The following is a 17,943-nucleotide window of genomic DNA, read 5'->3' as shown; positions in this document are numbered from 1 at the left end:
GGCCTGCAGGAACCCTGACTTTATGATCATAGAAATCCTCGGCTACGGCTAAGATCGATGAGTAAGAGGCCTTTTTCATACCAGCCACAACCACACTCATATATTCAGGCAAGGCTTTTGCAAAGAGAGATCGGAATTCTCCATACTCCAGTTCGTCCTCAGAAGGAGTCCTGTCTGGAAAGAAATGTCGTTTCAGACGGAAAGCAAATTCACGGGGATTTTCTTGGAGTCCACAACGCAAATGGAATGCAGCTTTGCGAGATTCAATGGAATCAGCGTATGTACCATAACGTCTTTTGAGTTGTTGTTCCACCTCTAACACATCCGAAGTACCAGTGATGATGGATCGCAACGTCTCAGAACACTCAGAAGCAAAGGACCAACGGAGTAAACGAAGCTTATCACTGTCCTCTGTCACTGCATAAGTTTCAAAGAACTCATGTATTGAGGCCAAATGTGCTTCAATAGTTAGCTTAGTTCCCTCTCTAAAAGGTTCTATCATTTGTTTAAACATTTTCATTATCTGTACGTGATAGGGTGGTATAGTATAACCACCTCCTTTCTTTTGAGTTTCTTTCCCTGTTTCATTATTGTGCTGTGACCTTTGTGGAGTATGTTGTGAAATGTCTGGTGCTTTGGTGCCATCTGGTGGTTGTTTAGGTTCACTGTAATCTGACCTTACCGGATGAGGTTTAGAGTCAGAAGATTCAGTGACGTCACAGGAATTTGAGATAGACCTTACAGGGCGTGGTTGCTGCACTGGGCGTGGTTGCTGCACTGGGCGGTCAGCTAGTGTCACTAATTTCTCAGGGCAGGGTTTGTTACTAGGCAACAAGTCATCTGCAGTAGAATCAGAACACTCCTGTGAATTCCTGTACCCACCTTCCCCCCTAGAGCTGTAAAAAGAACGAAAGACTGTTCTAGGAACTGTCGTAGGAGAATGAGGAGGCGACAAAGGGAGAAAGGGAGCTTGAATATCCCTCTCACTACAAAAAGTAGCAACCTTGTCTTGCAAAACTTTCACATCAGTAGCTAATGCAGTTCTTTGGGAGGATATAGCTTGAACATTCTGGCGCAGAGCCAAATTATCGGCATCTGCCTGACATAACGAGTCAGTTAGCTGTGTGACCTGTAACTCACTATCGGAAAGTCGGTTCTGAGACTCAACAAAGTCCGCTTGTAAGGCACATAATTGCCTGTCAGCACGGGCAGCCTTTTCATTAGACAGACGTTCGGTAGAGTTTAACTTTTCACCCAGACAAACATAAGCAGAAGTTACGTCTGCAAGTTCATTCTGCAATCTGGATAAAACCTCAGCATGATTTTTCTCACTCTTATAATGATCTTTCTGACAAGTAGATAAAGAGACTTGTAACTCATCCTTCTGAGCTCTCAAATTAGTAAGTTGAGTCACTAAAGAGGTACACTTCGCACAAGAAATATTCACTGTTCTTTTTTTATAACTTTCAAGTTCAGCATTCAACTCAGAACATTGATGTCGTAACTCAGACATCACCTGATCAAAGTCGGAATGTTGATCTTCACAATTAGAAGCTAACAGTTCAAGGGAATCATTACGAGTCCGTTCTGCCTGCAAATAATTTTTACAATCCTCTAATTGCTCATATAAATCACTCTGAAGCTGACGTTGTTGAGATAAACTAGCAGAGACAGAAGTTTTAAAAGCAAACAACGCACAGATGAGCTCTGAATAATTTTCTCCTGTAGGTTTAGTACGAGCATGTAGGAGACGCTGCAATACTGAACAGTACGCCTGATTAGAGTCCTCTATATCTGCATGTAATAAACGAACAAGGTCCGAAAAATACACATCAGAATCTGGCTGTTTTAAAACTTGCACAGCTAATTTCTGAAAAACATCCTTTTCAAGAGCATGCCACGAAATCTGAGTCTCAGTGTCAACAGACATGGCTACGGTCGTAAATTAGAAACCTAGATATCCCGGCAAACGAGCCCCAAAATCTGTAGAAGGATTTATGGTTCACTTAGCAGTATTATAAACACGTTACGTCTCTGTTAAGTGGTCTAGAGAAAACCATAACCTCTTATTCAAGTCCAAATATCATGGTCTAATTATACGACACAAAACCCAGGCTAATGAGAAATATCTTTATTATGAAAATAGAAAAATATAATTCACAAGCCAGCTGCAGAATCTAAATATTGTTCAAAATATCTAATTACACAAATGAAACTCAGTACATGATTATCACAATCTAATGGTTAGACAATTAAGTAAAACTTCTTGTTACACACACACACTATTCCTTATAATAATAATCCCTGATTAGCAAATGATTATATTATCACCCAGGTAACATTTCAACCCTTTACCTTTATAATTGATTCCTATCTAATTCCCAAGCTAATAAAAGTAATTTCCGTATGCTCACCCTTAATTAGCCTCTCCGGCACAATTAGGTGGAAGTGAAAATTTCTTGTCAGCTGGAAGACGTCAGGAATACCGTTGTAAAAGTTACACGTGTTGAAAATCCTTGATGAGGCTATAAATCATCAGCAATAAGTTCCGTTTATCTGTGCTAAGTTCAGAACAGTTTTTAAATGTCCGAATTTCTATCTCTTAGGCAGAGAATCACACGAGGTAACTTACAGGTCTAATTATTGAAAGAAAAAGTTTACAATTAGAACATCTGTGAGCAGATCTGAGCTTCCCCGGACCTTATCACAGACTAACTAATTATTAATTAATTAGCACCTTTCTTTTCTTGAATCTCATCAGATGACTTCCTCGGACCAATCCAGAAACAGAACTTGATGAATAGCCTTTCTGTATAAAGTATCATATATGCTGGAAGACCCAGGGCCGTTAGACAGATAAGAACAGAATAATTTCTTCAAGATTCACACTGTCCCATTATTAAAGCACAGATGAATGCCCTTGAATAGCAACATTTGGGTACATCCCCATAATGCATCAGGCAGAAACAGCAAAGCTGTGTACTTCTTACTTCTTGCAAAATTCATGCTGGAAAGTTGCTTGCAGAGAGATTCTTGAAACAATGGTTCAGGCTTGGTGACATCATAGAGGCCTAACCTTCAGGTGTGAATACGGAAATATCCCTACAGTTTTTAGCACTGGTGGTGGCGGTAACAGCTCCAACGCTCATAGAAATTCTATGAGTGTCGGAGCTGTTACCGCCACAGCTGTCGTTGAAAAACACACTACAGTTTTGTAAAAAGGGGGGGGGGTTAGTGCAGACACAGAAGAACAGGGGGCAAGAGAGACAGATTTGTAAAAAAAAAAAAAAAAAGAGAGAAAGACACACACAAAAAAATACAGCTGCCAATGAGAGACAGTGAAATAAAGAAATACAGACAAGGAGATAGACAGAATGTGGTAGTCAAACACACAAAAAAGGACCATGGATATAATGGATATAAAAGTTCTCATGGTAAGTTTTTAGTAAATTGTTTTAACTATTAACTCTGCACATATATTCTAGCACCCGTTAATCTAACGGGCTTAAACACTAGTAGTTTATATACCGCAATATCGTGAGTTCTATGCGGTTTACAAAAGATTACAAGACGTACAAAATGAGAGAACTTAAGAGAGAAGAGAGTGAGAATAGGTCATGAAAACCGTTATTGAGAGAGGTGTGCGGGTCAGTTGTCTAGGTTCTTCAGGAATAGGTATGTTTTTAGGCGCTTCCTGAATTCCTCGTAAGTGGTGGACGAAAGCAATTGTTTTAGGTCTTTGCCCCATAATGCTGCTTGATGTGAGAGAAGGTGTTCGTGGTGTTTTTTTAGTTTGCAACCTCTGACTGGGGGGGAAACGAAGTTCAGATGTGAGCTTCTTTTGTGTTTGTTGGTGGAGAAGGTGAAAAGGTCTGTTATGTATTTAGGGGCTAGACCATTTAGTACTTTGAAGCAGAGGCAGGCGAACTTAAACTTTACGCGTGCTTCTGTCGGTAGCCAGTGCAACTGCCGGTAGTAAGGTGTCACGTGATCAAACTTCTTTAACCCAAAGATAAGTCTGACCGCTGCATTTTGCACTAGTTGCAGACGTCGCATGTTCTTTTGGGAAATTGCTAAATAGGCGATGTTGCAGTAGTCAAGTTGACTTAGTACGAGGGATTGTACCAGGATTCTGAATGCTGATGTATCAAAATATGACTTAACGGATTTGTTTCCAGAGAGTGAAAAAACCTTTTCTGATTAAGGAGTCCACCTGGTCTTTCATGGTTAGGCATTGATCCAGAGTTACACCCAGTATCTTCATGGTGGACTGAATAGGGTAACTAAGATTGTTGATGCATAGTGGGGTTTTGGTGTCAAGCGGGTGAGGGGAAGCTATGAAGAATTTCATTTTTTCTGAATTAAGTTTGAGATTGAAGTCTGTCATCCATTGTTCCATCACATTTATTGCTTCTGTTGTCTTGGGAATGGTTTCCGAGATAGAGTTAGCAAATGGGATGATGAGCGTACAGTCATCTGCATAACTGAATAGTTTTATCCCTAGTTGAGTTAATTGCATACCCAGTGAGGACAATGTAGACATTGAAAAGCAATGGGGATAGCGGTGACCCTTGTGGCACACCGGAAGAATTGCTCCAGGTATTGGAGAGATCGTAGTTGAAACGTACCTGATAGGTACGAGATGTAAGGAAGCCACGAAAACAGTTCAACATCTCATCCCTAATGCCAATGGCATCCAGGCATTGAAGCAATTTCTCATGGTCTACCAGATCGAAAGCAGAGCTCATATCTAATTGCATGATCAGGGCATTGAGGCCCTTGCTAAACAATAGGCGTAGATTGTCTAAGATAGCTGTGATTACTGTCTCCGTACTGAATAAAGGTCTATTTGTTATATCACACAGTAACATATAGTCAATTTAATATCCAATTTGCAAGTTCTTCCGGACTTAATCCAGCTACCTCTCCTCCCTTGTAACCAAAAAAAAAAACCCAAAACTGTTGTAACTTCACTGGAAATGTCCAGTTAGCTCTTTTGTAATCCGCCTTGAACTGCAAGGTATAGGCGGAATAGAAGTCCCTAATGTAATGTAATGTAAAACCGGATTGAGTTTCATGGAGGAGAGAGAACTGGTTGAGATATTCCATCAGTTGGGTGTGGACCAATCCCTCCATGATTTTTACAATAAATGGGATGAATGCTATAGGTCTGTAGTTGGTTACTAGCGCTGATGGTTTCTTTCTATTTTTTAGGATTGGGGTTATTATTATGTGACTGTTGTTAATGAGGAACTTCACATTTTTTAGATTATGGGCTAAGTAGTATAGCAATGATAATTTAAATTCTAATGGCGCCGCTTTCATAATTTCCAGGGGGCATGGGTCCAGGACGCAATAAGATTTAGAGTATTTGTTGTATAGTTTGGTGTAGTTATTCCAATCTAAGTCTTGAAAGGAACTCCAGATCATGTCTGCTGGTATTTAATTTCCTTGAGCGTTAGCTATTTGGGGGTCACTGGGGACGTTTGTTAAACAGTTGTTTCTTAGGTTTTTAATTTTTGAATCATTTGCAGAGGGGGGGTAAAGAGATGTTAGACCAGGGAAAGGAAGGAGGGAGGGATTCCAGAATAAGGCAGGGGAGGGGAAGGGAAATACAGAGAGATGCCAGACCACAAAGGGGGGAAGAGGGAAAAGAAAGAGGGGAAAGAGATGCCAGACTGTGGGAAGGAGAGGATAAAAATCTCAGACCATAGGAGGAAAGGGAAAAGATAGATATCCCATTGGAGAGGGTAAGAGAGGGAGGAGATGATACACAGGGATGGAGGAGAAGGGGAGAGAGAGGGAAGGCATGATGCACAGGGATGGGAGGAGTGAGGAAGGGAGGAGAGATGGAAGAAATGCTTTTTATGAATAGATGGGACTAGAGGAGAAGAAAGAGGGAGGAGATGGCACATGGATGTGGGGAAGGGCAGAGAGAGATAGGAGAATGTGCATGGATAAATGGGAAGGGAATACATGGAAAAGTAGATAGATTTGAGGAAGCAGAAAAATGAAAGTAATTGGTAAAAGTTAATGCCAAAGATGAATGAAGGGCAGAAAGTGAAGAGAAAACAAATGGATAAGGCGGCCTTGGAAACCGAATTAAGAGCACAGACAGAAGGAAGTTCAACCAGAGACTGGGAAAGGATAGGGTTATCAAACATCTGGATTTCCCCAGACAGCTTTTCAAAACCTGGCATTTTGTCCGGATTTTGAAAAGCTTTCCAGGTAGCAGTGATATAGAATATATAGAATCTCTTTTTCAACAAGTTAACCTAAAAAGTTCCTGCTCTGAAATCATTCCACCTCTTTACCTAAAAAAACACTTTTCTCATTTTGGACCTTTTATTCATTATCAAATATATTAATAAACTTGGAAACTTGTGGTTTAAAGACCCCTACCCTATTTTTTCCACTTTCTACCATAAACTGAAAATTGTAATTTTTACTCTTTCCCTCCCGACTCATGTCTGTTTTATATGAAAATGTATTGTTAAATTCTTTGTTTCTTTTTACTATATTATATTTTGACTTTGTACATCACTTAGTAATTCTAATAAGCGATTTATCAAATATATTAATAAACTTGGAAACTTGGAAACTCTTATTCAGAATAGTCTACTCACCGCTACCGTCCCATCCCTATGGAAGACTGCAATCATTACTCCTATTCTTAAAAACCATAAAATTAGTATAAACGAACTCTCCAATTACCGTCCGATAGCTAACCTACCATTTTTAGCAAAATTAACAGAAAAATTGATATTTAACCAACTCTCCGACTTTATAGAAAATACTAACGCCCTACACCCTAACCAAACAGGCTTTCGAAAATTTCACAATACAGAGTACTCTTTAATAGATCTAACATCGAATATACAATATTTTTTAGACCATCACAAATCTGTCATTCTTTTTTCATTAGATATTTCTGCCGCTTTCGACACTATAGACCACGATCTACTTCTACACAGGTTAGAATCAATAGGCATAAACGAGAAAGTTCTTTCTTGGTTCACCTCTTATTTCACTAATCGCACCTCTTCTGTCAGGTTTAACAATGAACTGTCCACAACCTACTCCTTTTCTTTCGGAATCTCTCAAGGATCTATTTTGTCCCCTCTCCTGTTCAATATTTTTCTCTCTCCATTATTAAGCATCTGCCAGTCCATAGGCTTCATTCCTTTCTCTTATGCCGATGACATTCAACTCATTCATCCCTTGGACCCAGAAAATAATAATGACATTACATCCAACAATCATAAACTGGAAACAATACAAAACTGGCTCAACACAAACAAATTGGCACTAAACATAAATAAGACTAAATCAATGTTATTTACCTGGAAAAAAGACATAACCCTGACAAACTCGTTCATCCTCAATAATATTCCACTCAACCTAGTCTCCTCTGTAAAAATCCTTGGAGAAATAATTGACGATAAATTGCTTTATCACGAACACATTTCCCTTACTGTCAAAAATTGCTTTTTTAAATTACGTCTGATCCGATCAATCGCCAAATTTCTTAGCTCAAATTCGATCAAGATATTAATTCATTCTTTAATTATAGCAAAACTTGACTACTGCAATGCACTTCTTCTTAACATTACTCAGAAAGAAAAAAGGAGACTTCAGTTAATACAAAACACGGCAATCAAACTAATATATAATGCTAGGAAATATGACCACGTCTCACCATTGCTGATAGACGCCCATTGGCTTCCAATCGGTCATAGGATTATCTTTAAAATAATGTTGCTTATCTTCAAAACACTAGCATCTAATGAACCTCAATTTATATCTAGATTTTTAATCCCACACAGTACTCAACGCCCACTTCGTTCATCTGGCCAAAATCTCCTCTCAGTTCCCTCTCTGAAAATTATAGGAACAAGAAGATCTGATATGTTCTCTGTGATGGGACCTCAATGGTGGAACGCTCTTCCACATTATATTAGAAATGAAAAAGACGTCACAATATTTAAAAAATCTTTAAAATCTTATCTGTTTAAAGATGCTTTTAATATTAAAATTTTTTAAATTTTTTAGTGAGGTTTCTAATCGTGCTATGGTTTAACTACCCCTTACCCCCTTGTTTTTTCCTTTTTCTACCAAAAATTGAAAATTGTAACTTTTACTTTTTCCCTCCCGACTCATGTTTGTAGTTTATGAAATTATACTGTTAAAATGTTAGTTTCTCTTTATTATTCTTTATTTGGATTTTGTACATCGCTTAGTAATTTTAATAGGCGATTCATCAAATGTATTAATAAACTTGAAACTTGAAACGTTGGGTCGGCATCTGCACATGCACGGATGCAATGCGGTGACATCATGTGCATGCATGTGATGTCATCACGCCACACCAGCACATGTGCAGATTCCCTCCCGACAAGCGATCAGGTTGAGGGGGCAGGGCTGGGGAAAGAACAGGGTGTGACTCAGGCGGAATGGAATTCCTGAAAATCTGGTAACCCTAGGAAAAGATGAGTAGAAAAATAAAATCATCAGACAACAAAGGTAGGAAAAGTGATTTTATTTTCAATTTAGTGATAAGCGGCAGGAGCAGAAGATAAGGAAGGGGTAGGCCCAGGAGGTAGCACACGCGCACACAATCAAAAGGGCAGCAGCAGGCTCAGAGGGACAAGAAAAGGCAGGCTCAAGAGAGAGCACACACAAATAAAAGGTAAAGGCAGGCATAGAAGGCAAGAAAGAGGCAGATGACACGCACGCACAAACAAAGGGAAGCGGAAGACGAAGAAAGGAAGGGCCAGGCATAGGAGTGAGCACACTAGCAGAGTACCAGGACTCCTAGAAGGCGGACAAGAATGGAAGCTGCAGGAACCCAGAGGATGAGCTTCCCAGTGTACTGCACGGACTGCCACATGTACAATTACCTCCCTTCGGGGTGGCAGTCGAATGTGTGCGGACGATGTCAGGAACTGAAGAGTTTGAAGAGCGAAGTCAGCTATCTGAAGCACAGGATCCAGGAGCTCGAGGGACTCTATATCTCAGATGACTCATTCCAGACAGCCGAAGATCCTATGCAAGAGAGGCACATCGAGGAACAAGTCAGGGAGCTCGAGAAGTTCATCGAGGATGCCTACAGGAGAATGGAAGAACAGGAACACGAGCAGAGCAGGAACGAAGAAGATGCTCAGAACAGAGGACAAGAACCATCTGACACCATGGTAGAAGGTACCCATAGAGGAATCTCTCAAAAGGAAGATGCAAGTTTCTACTAGGGCCTAGAGGGAGAAGAAACGAAGCGTACCAAGGACACGGACCTGCGACCGCAGCGGAGGCTGAAGAAGGGGAAATCTGCAATATTGGTGGGAGACTCAATCCTAAGGCAAGTAGACAGTCACATAGCAGGAGGGAGAGAGGATCGGCTAGTGACCTGTCTCCCAGGAGCAAGAACGAACGAAATCGTCCACAGAATTGAAAGAATCCTGGAGGGAGCAGAGACGGGAGAGACAGAAGTGATAGTCCACGTCGGGACGAACGATGTCACCAGGAGAGACTACAACAAGAATGCACTTACTGAACAGTTCAAGACCCTAGGAAAGAAACTGAAGATGAGGACCCAGAGGATAGCCTTCTCAGAGATCCTGCCAGTACCGAGGGAAGAAGCGAAGAGGCAGACAGAACTACAATCAATAAATGTGTGGATGAGGAGATGGTGTGAGGAAGAGGGATTTCTCTTCCTAAGGAATTGGACAACATTCTGGGGGCAAGAACAAGCTCTTCAAGAGAGATGGACTACACCTGAACACGGCGGATACTAGACAACTAGCAAATAACGTCAGAAGAGCAATAGAGCAAGCTTTAAACTAAGTAGAAGGGGAAAGCAGACAGTCGACCTAGTGTCGACAGTTCAGATGACAGTATCCCGAGAAGATACTGAGTGGGAAGAATGCTGGGAAGACACAAATGGCAAACAACAGGACCTGAAAAAACAAGGGAGTCAGACGAAGCGAGAGGTGGATAGGAGGAGCGTCCTACAGGGGGAAGTCAAGATGGAACAGGACGAAGAGAAGGAACAAGAGGAGGACATTAGGAACATACCACAAGGGGAAGACAAAAGAATCAAAAAACAGGAGTCGGCAGGTCAGGAAGAGGACAGAAAGAAAAATGAAACGCAAGGGAAAATAACAAGGAAGAGAAAACACCAGGACTTGAACTGCATGTACACTAATGCAAGGAGCCTAAAAAACAAAATGGGGGAATTAGAAGATATAGCCAAAAATAAGAGCCTAGACAACATAGGGATCACGTAAACATGGTGGAATGAGGAAAACAAATGGGACATAGTACTGCCAGGGTACAAGCTCTATCGAAAAGACAGGAAATATCAGAAAGGAGGAGGAATAGCACAATACATTAAGGACACCATTCACTCGACCAGTGTGGACGCATCAGCGACCAATGATCAACTGCAATCACTATGGGTTAAAATACCAGGAAGAAACAGCAAACTGAAGCAAATGATACAGTAATGAAAGCCAAGCTGAGGCGGGAATGCAAGAACACTAATACCATAGTTATTGGAGATTTCAACTATCCTGGGATAGACTGGAGTCTTGGAATTTCCAAATGTAAAAAGGAAACGGAGTTCCTGGAGGCTGTACGGGACTGCTTCATAAAAAAACTTGTCAAGGAACCAATGAGAGGATCAGCAATTCTGGATCTAATCCTCAACGGGCTGAGAGGACCTGCTAAGGGAGTGGAAGTAGTGGGACCATTAGGAAACAGTGACCACATGATCCAATTCAAAGTAGAAGTAGGATTACCAAAGTGTAAGAGAACAAATGCAACAGTGTTTAACTTCAAGAAAGGGAACTATGATGCCATGAGACGAATGGTGAGAAAAAAGCTCAAAAACAGCTCCCGGAAAACGCAGACTGTGGAGCAAGCCTGGTGCTTATTCAAAGACACGGTAAACAAGACGCAAAACCTGTATATACCCAGATTTAGAAAAGGATGCTAAAAGAATCAAACAAAAGACCCGGCATGGATAACCAACAAAGTAAAGAAAGTGATAGGAGACAAGAAAAGATCGTTTCGGAAGTGGAAAAAGGATAAAACCGAAGAAAATTGGAAAGAGCACAGGAAGCAACAAAAAGAATGTCACCGAGTGGTCAGAAAAGCAAAGAAAGAATACGAAGAGAGACTAGCCAAGGAAGCATGAAATTTTAAACTGTTCTTCCGATATGTGAAAGGAAAACAGCCAGCGAGGGAGGAGGCGGGACCGCTGGATGAGGGCAACAGGAAGGGAGTGGTGAAGGAGGAAAAGGAGGTGGCAGACAGACTAAACATGTTCTTCTCATCGGTCTTTACAAGAGAAGACACATCCAACGTGCCGGAACCTGAAAAAAATCTTCAAGGGGGATCAAGAGGGAAAATTATCATGCATGGAGGTAAGCCTTAAAGACATACTCAAACAGATAGATTAAAAACTGACAAATCTCCGGGCCCAGACGGAATCCACCCAAGAATACTGAAAGAGCTCAGACGAAACAGCGTAGTTACAGTAGCAGATTTGTATCCTATCCTTGAGAACAGGGGTAATCCCGGAGGACTGGAGGATAGCGAATGTTACACCTATCTTCAAAAAGGGATCGAGAGGCGACCCAGGGAACTACAGGCCAGTGAGCTTAACCTCAGTTCCGGGGAAGATGGCCGAATCATTGATCAAGGAAAGTATCAATGAGCATTTAGAAAAAAATAATCTGATGAGAACAAGCCAGCATGGTTTCTGTAAAGGAAGATCATGCCAAACAAACCTACTGCATTTCTTTGAGGGGATAAGCGAACAATTGGACAAGGGTGACCCCATAGACATCGTATATCTGGATTTCCAAAAAGCCTTTGACAAGGTACCTCATGAGCGCCAAGAAAACTACAGAGCCACAGGGTGGTAAGGGATGTGCACAGATGGATCAGGAACTGGCTGGCGGACAGGAAACAGAGGGTAGGAATTAAGGGACACTACTCTGACTGGAAAGGGGTCACAAGTGGTGTCCCACAGGGGTCAGTGTTGGGACCACTGCTGTTCAATATATTCATAAATGACCTGGAAACAAGGACATAGTAACATAGTAACATTGTAGATGACGGCAGATAAAGACCCGAATGGTCCATCCAGGCTGCCCAACCTGATTCAATTTAAAATTTTTTTTTTTTCTTCTTCTTAGCTATTTCTGGGCAAGAATCCAAAGCTTTACCCGGTACTGTGCTTGGGTTCCAACTGCCGAAATCTCTGTTAAGACTTACTCCAGCCCATCTACACCCTCCCAGCCATTGAAGCCCTCCCCAGCCCATCCTCCACCAAACGGCCATACACAGACACAGACCGTACAAGTCTGCCCAGTACTGGCCTAGTTCAATATTTAATATTATTTTTTTATTCTAAATCTTCTGTGTTCATCCCACGCTTCTTTGAACTCAGTCACAGTTTTACTCTCCACCACCTCTCTCGGGAGCGCATTCCAGGCATCCACCACCCTCTCCGTAAAGTAGAATTTCCTAACATTGCCCCTGAATCTACCACCCCTCAACCTCAAATTATGTCCTATGGTTTTACCATTTTCCTTTCTCTGGAAAAGATTTTGTTCTACGTTAATACCCTTCAAGTATTTGAACGTCTGAATCATATCTCCCCTGTCTCTCCTTTCCTCTAGGGTATACATATTCAGGGCTTCCAGTCTCTCCTCATATGTCTTCTGGCGCAAGCCTCCTATCATTTTCGTTGCCATCCTCTGGACCGCCTCAAGTCTTCTTACGTCTTTCGCCAGATACGGTCTCCAAAACTGAACACAATACTCCAAGTGGGGCCTTACCAATGACTGGTACAGGGGCATCAACACCTTCTTCCTTCTACTGACTACGCCTCTCTTTATACAGCCCAGCATCCTTCTGGCAGCAGCCACTGCCTTGTCACACTGTTTTTTCACCTTTAGATCTTCGGACACTATAACCCCAAGGTCCCTCTCCCCCTCCGTGCATATCAGCTTCTCTCCTCCCAGCATATACGGTTCCTTCCTATTATTAATCCCCAAATGCATTACTCTGCATTTCTTTGCATTGAATTTTAGTTGCCAGGCATTAGACCATTCCTGTAACTTTTGCAGATCCTTTTTCATATTTTCCACTCCCTCTTCGGTGTCTACTCTGTTACAAATCTTGGTATCATCTGCAAAAAGGCACACTTTTCCTTCTAACCCTTCAGCAATGTCACTCACAAACATATTGAACAGGATTGGCCCCAGCACCGAACCCTGAGGGACTCCACTAGTCACCTTTCCTTCCTTCGAGCGACTTCCATTAACCACCACCCTCTAGCGTCTGTCCGACAGCCAGTTTCTGACCCAGTTCACCACTTTGGGTCCTAACTTCAGCCCTTCAAGTTTGTTCAACAGCCTCCTATGAGGAACTGTATCAAAGGCTTTGCTAAAATCCAAGTAAATTACATCTAGCATATGTCCTCGATCCAGCTGTCTGGTCACCCAATGAAAAAATTCAATCAGGTTCGTTTGGCACGATTTACCTTTTGTAAAGCCATATTGCCTCGGATCCTGTAGCCCATTAGATTCAAGGAAGTACACTATCCTTTCTTTCAGCAACACTTCCATTATTTTTCCAACAACTGAAGTGAGGCTCACTGGCCTGTAGTTTCCTGCTTCATCCCTGTGACCACTTTTATGAATAGGGACCATATCCGCTCTCCTCCAATCCCCAGGAATCACTCCCGTCTCCAGAGATTTGTTGAACAAGTCTTTAATAGGACTCGCCAGAACCTCTCTGAGCTCCCTTAGTATCCTGGGGTGGATCCCATCTGGTCCCATCACTTTGTCCACCTTCAGTTTTTCAAGTTGCTCATAAACACCCTCCTCTGTGAACGGCACAGTATCTACTCCATTTTCTCGTATAACTTTGCCAGACAATCTCGGTCCTTCTCCAGGATTTTCTTCTGTGAACACAGAACAGAAGTATTTGTTTAGCACATTTGCTTTCTCCTCATCACTCTCCACATATTGGTTTCCAATAGCCTAGCAATTCCATTTTTTATCTTCCTCCTTTCACTAATATATCTGAAAAAATTTTTATCTCCCTTTTTTACATTTTTAGCCATTTGTTCTTCTGCCTGTGCCTTCGCCTTCGCCAAACGTATCTCTCTCTTGGCTTCTTTCAGTTTCACCCTGTAGTCGAAGTGTGAAGTTATAAAATTCGCAGACGACACAAAACTCTCCAGTAGGGTCAGAACCGTTGAGGAATGCAAAGAACTACAAAGAGACCTGAACAAACTGAGTGGGCAAAAAGATGACAGATGAGCTTCAACGTAGAGAAATGTAAAGTCTTGCATATAGGGAAAGGGAACCCGATGTACAGATATACGATGGGAGGGAGGGTACTGGGGGAAGGCAACCTAGAAAGAGACTTGGGGGTATTGGTGGATAAAACAATGAAGCCGGCGGCGCAATGTGCAGCGGCCTCAAAGAAAGCAAACAAAATGTTGGGCATTATCCAAAAGGCTATCACTACCAGAACGAAGGAAGTTATTCTACCACTGTATCGGGCGATGGTGCACCCGCATCTGGAGTACTGCGTCCAATACTGGTCGCTGTACCTTAAGAAGGATATGGCGATACTCGAGAGGGTCCAGAGAAGAGCGACAAGGATGATAAAGGGCATGGAAAACCTTTCGTATGCTGAAAGGTGGGAGAAGCTGGGGCTCTTCACCCTGGAAAAGCGGAGACTTAGAGGCAACATGTTAAAGACTTATAAAATCATGAAAGGCATAGAGGTGGAGAGGGACAGATTCTTCAGACTAGTGGGGACAACAAAAACAAGAGGGCATTCAGAAAAATTGAAAGGAGACAGATTCAAAACGAATGCTAGGAAGTTCTTCTTTACTCAGAGGGTGGTGGACACCTGGAATGTGCTCCCAGTACAATATTGGGTTTCAAAAAGGGATTGTATGACTTCCTGAAGGAGAAGGGTATTGAAGGGTACAAATAGAGAGTAACTATACAGGATAGTAAATGAATAGGGAATAAATGATTTGGGTGAATGATCACTTGGAAGTCATGGACCTGAGGGTCTGCCACGGGAGCGGACTGCTAGGCACGATGGACCCCTGGTCTGACCCGGCAGAGGTAATGCTTATGTTCTTAAATGTGTCAGTTTTCAGAATTTACATCTGCTGTTTATATTTTGCACTGTTCATGAAGAAATGTGTTTCTGTTTCTCTGTTGTACTGCAGGGAGAATCTGGCATCTTAGGGTTTCGTTTGTGTATATTAGGGGCTCCTTTTACGAAGGTGCACTAGGGTTTTTAGCTCGCGCGGGGTAGCCAAAAATCTACCGCCTGCTAAAAAGGAGGCAGTAGCGGCTAGTGCACTTGGGAATTTAATGCACGCTATTGTGCGCGTTAAAGCCCTAGCGCACCTTCTTAAAAGGAGCCCTAGGACTTTTAGTTTGTGGTCCAGTATTTGCATAGGGTTTATCTGTGTTCTACATATGTGACCAAGGCCAGGTTTTCTGGTAGGAATGAATGTCCCGTGAAGTATTCTTGGTGTCATGGCGACAAGTGCAGCTGTCGACGTGATATTGAGTGTGTTATCATGTTGATGGCCACACCTGCGCAGAGGGCTGAAGTTTGGGGAAGAAAACATGAGGTTTGTGTGAGGGTGGGACCACAAATTCTCTTTTTATAAAGAGGAAATCTGGTTATCCTACCTATTTAGAGAATCTAGGTATACTAGAGCCCAGCATATTCCTGTTTTCCCTTGTTTCGACTATGCTAAATTAGTTAAAAAAGGATAAAGGCTGGCAATCCACAGACACGAGCTTTTGTATTAAAAAAAAAAAATCTCTTAAGACCTTCCCCAACCACCTATTCTGTTTTGGTCTCTTAAAAATGTTCAACATAGATCTTGTGCTTGGTGACATTGTTGTTTTGCTGTTGCATTTCTGGAGATTGGGTTCCGTGTGTTTTTCTTGTTCACTTTCTGTGTTTATAAATAAATAATTACAAAAAAAAAAAAAGAAAAGAATGAGTATGCAGTCTGTAAAAACTAAAGCGTCAGTTTTAGCTTTCAATCGGCATCTGCCTACTTTAACAGTTGTGTCTCTTTGGTCTTCCTGATTTAGTATGGTCACGTGTTTTTAACTCCACCTTCTTCTGAAAATGGCGTCAGACACGTGGAATCGAGTAGTTATTCCTATTCCAGCGATCCAGCGGGCAATTGTAGCGTCGAAAGATAATATTTCAGGTACTGTGGTGGATCGTTTAAGATTTATGCTACGTCTTATTAATGTTGCGTTTTCTGCGCCAATAAAAAATGATTGCTAGTTGAGAAGTTGCAAATGCAAATCGTCTTCCATGGATTCGAAAAAATAATGTATCCACTGGCTGCAGTGCCATGCCTCCACGCATCCCAGTGCTCCGCCTCCGGAGAAGGGAACTCCCAACCGCTGCTGCAGCTCTAGATGTGTAGGACAGGCAAAGTTCGATGGCGCGCTTTGTAGGGGTGGGATGGCATGGATGCCCGCTTTACTATTATGTTTATCATTTCTATAGCTGAAAGGCGTACGCAGTGTTGTACGTTTAATAGTCGATTACCTTGGGCCCAAGTATTCTCAGTATTGGCTGGCTACATCACTGCAACACACTTAAGTTACAAGAGAAGTTGCTTTGGGAGTTTAAGGTGGGAAAATGGGAATCATTAACTTGTGGTTATGCGATTCCACTGGTTAGCAACCTTCTTAAAGCAACCCCCTACAGACATCTTTGCAAATGTTTGGAGGTCCCCTGTCTTCCCTCCTATCAAATTTTCTCAAAGTCCACCCCACACCCTTGCCTACATGCAGAAATCCTTGGTGGTCAAGTAGAATGGTATAGGTAGGAGCTGTCCTTTGCCAGTCTGGCTTCAAAATGGTACATATCCTTAGCAGTAGTCTTGCGGTCAAGTTGTCATATAAAAGCAAACTATTACATTAGGGATTTCTATTCCACCATTACCTTGCAGCTCAAGGTGGATTACAAAAGAATTATCCAGGATGTATTACAACAGTGGTCTCAAACTCGCGGCCCGGGGATCACATGCGGCCCGCCAGGTACTATTTTGAGGCCCTCTGTATGTTTACCATAATTACAAAAGTAAAATAAAACAGTTTCTTGATCATATGTGTCTTTAGCTATAAATGACAATGTTATTATTAAGACTTGGCCAAAAGGAAAGATTTATAAACTATGAAGAGTTTTACCTCATGCAAAATTGTCATTTCTTTAATAAGACATTAACTATTTTTTCTGCGGCCCTCCAAGTACCTACAAATCCAAAATGTGGCCCTGCAAAGGGTTTGAGTTTGAGACCACTGTATTACAACAAGAACTTAACAAAAAAAAAAAAAAATTGGTTATTTTGAAAAAGAGAAGAAATGGGTAAGGTTATTTGTTTGGGGTAGTTGGCTTTAGTGAGAGGTGGAATTTTAAACTTGCGGTATTATTTCTTTTTTCAGGGTTTTCTTGAAGAGTATGGTCTTTATTTCTTTTCTAAAAGTCTTGTAGTCGAGGGATGCCGTCAGTAAATTGGCGATTTGGTTGTCTAGTTTGGCTGCTTGAGTGGCCAGGAGGCCATCATATATTTTTTTTCTGTTTGGCCTCCTTAATTGGGGGTATTAGAATGGGATGTGGGTTTTCCTATGTCTGGTTGAGGTGTTGTGGATGAGGCGGTTATTCAGATAGTTTGGACTGTCTCCGTATAAAGTCTTAAATAGTAGACAGTAGAATTTAAATTGTATTCTTGCTGGGATCAGAAGCCAATGCGATTGGAGATATGCTTCTGTAATGTGGTCATGTTTCTTTAATGAGTAGATGAGTCTTAGTGCTGTGTTTTGGATAGTTTGTAGTTGTTTTATTATGGTTGTAGGGCAT

General features: G+C 41.7%; 1 protein-coding gene across 5 annotated transcripts in view; it reads left to right on the top strand.

The window, feature by feature from the left end:
- The first annotated feature begins 16,157 nt into the window (after nt 1–16,157).
- NEPRO (nucleolus and neural progenitor protein) overlaps nt 16,158–17,943 on the top strand; it is a 280,012-nt gene continuing 278,226 nt past the window's right edge. For 3 of the 5 annotated variants that reach the window (XM_033949209.1, XM_033949208.1, XM_033949212.1), the window contains exon 1: nt 16,158–16,279. In XM_033949209.1, coding sequence (XP_033805100.1) covers nt 16,195–16,279 — 85 coding nt within the window. In that variant the 5' untranslated portion in view covers nt 16,158–16,194. Of the gene's footprint in view, nt 16,280–16,523; nt 16,715–16,812; nt 16,945–17,943 lie in introns of those variants that run through there. The other 2 variants (XM_033949210.1, XM_033949211.1) reach the window with 2 other exon arrangements.

Source organism: Geotrypetes seraphini, chromosome 6 (genome assembly GCF_902459505.1).
Source record: "Geotrypetes seraphini chromosome 6, aGeoSer1.1, whole genome shotgun sequence".
NCBI classification, from domain to species: Eukaryota; Metazoa; Chordata; class Amphibia; order Gymnophiona; family Dermophiidae; genus Geotrypetes; species Geotrypetes seraphini.
This window is presented reverse-complemented; position numbering and strand designations above follow the sequence as displayed.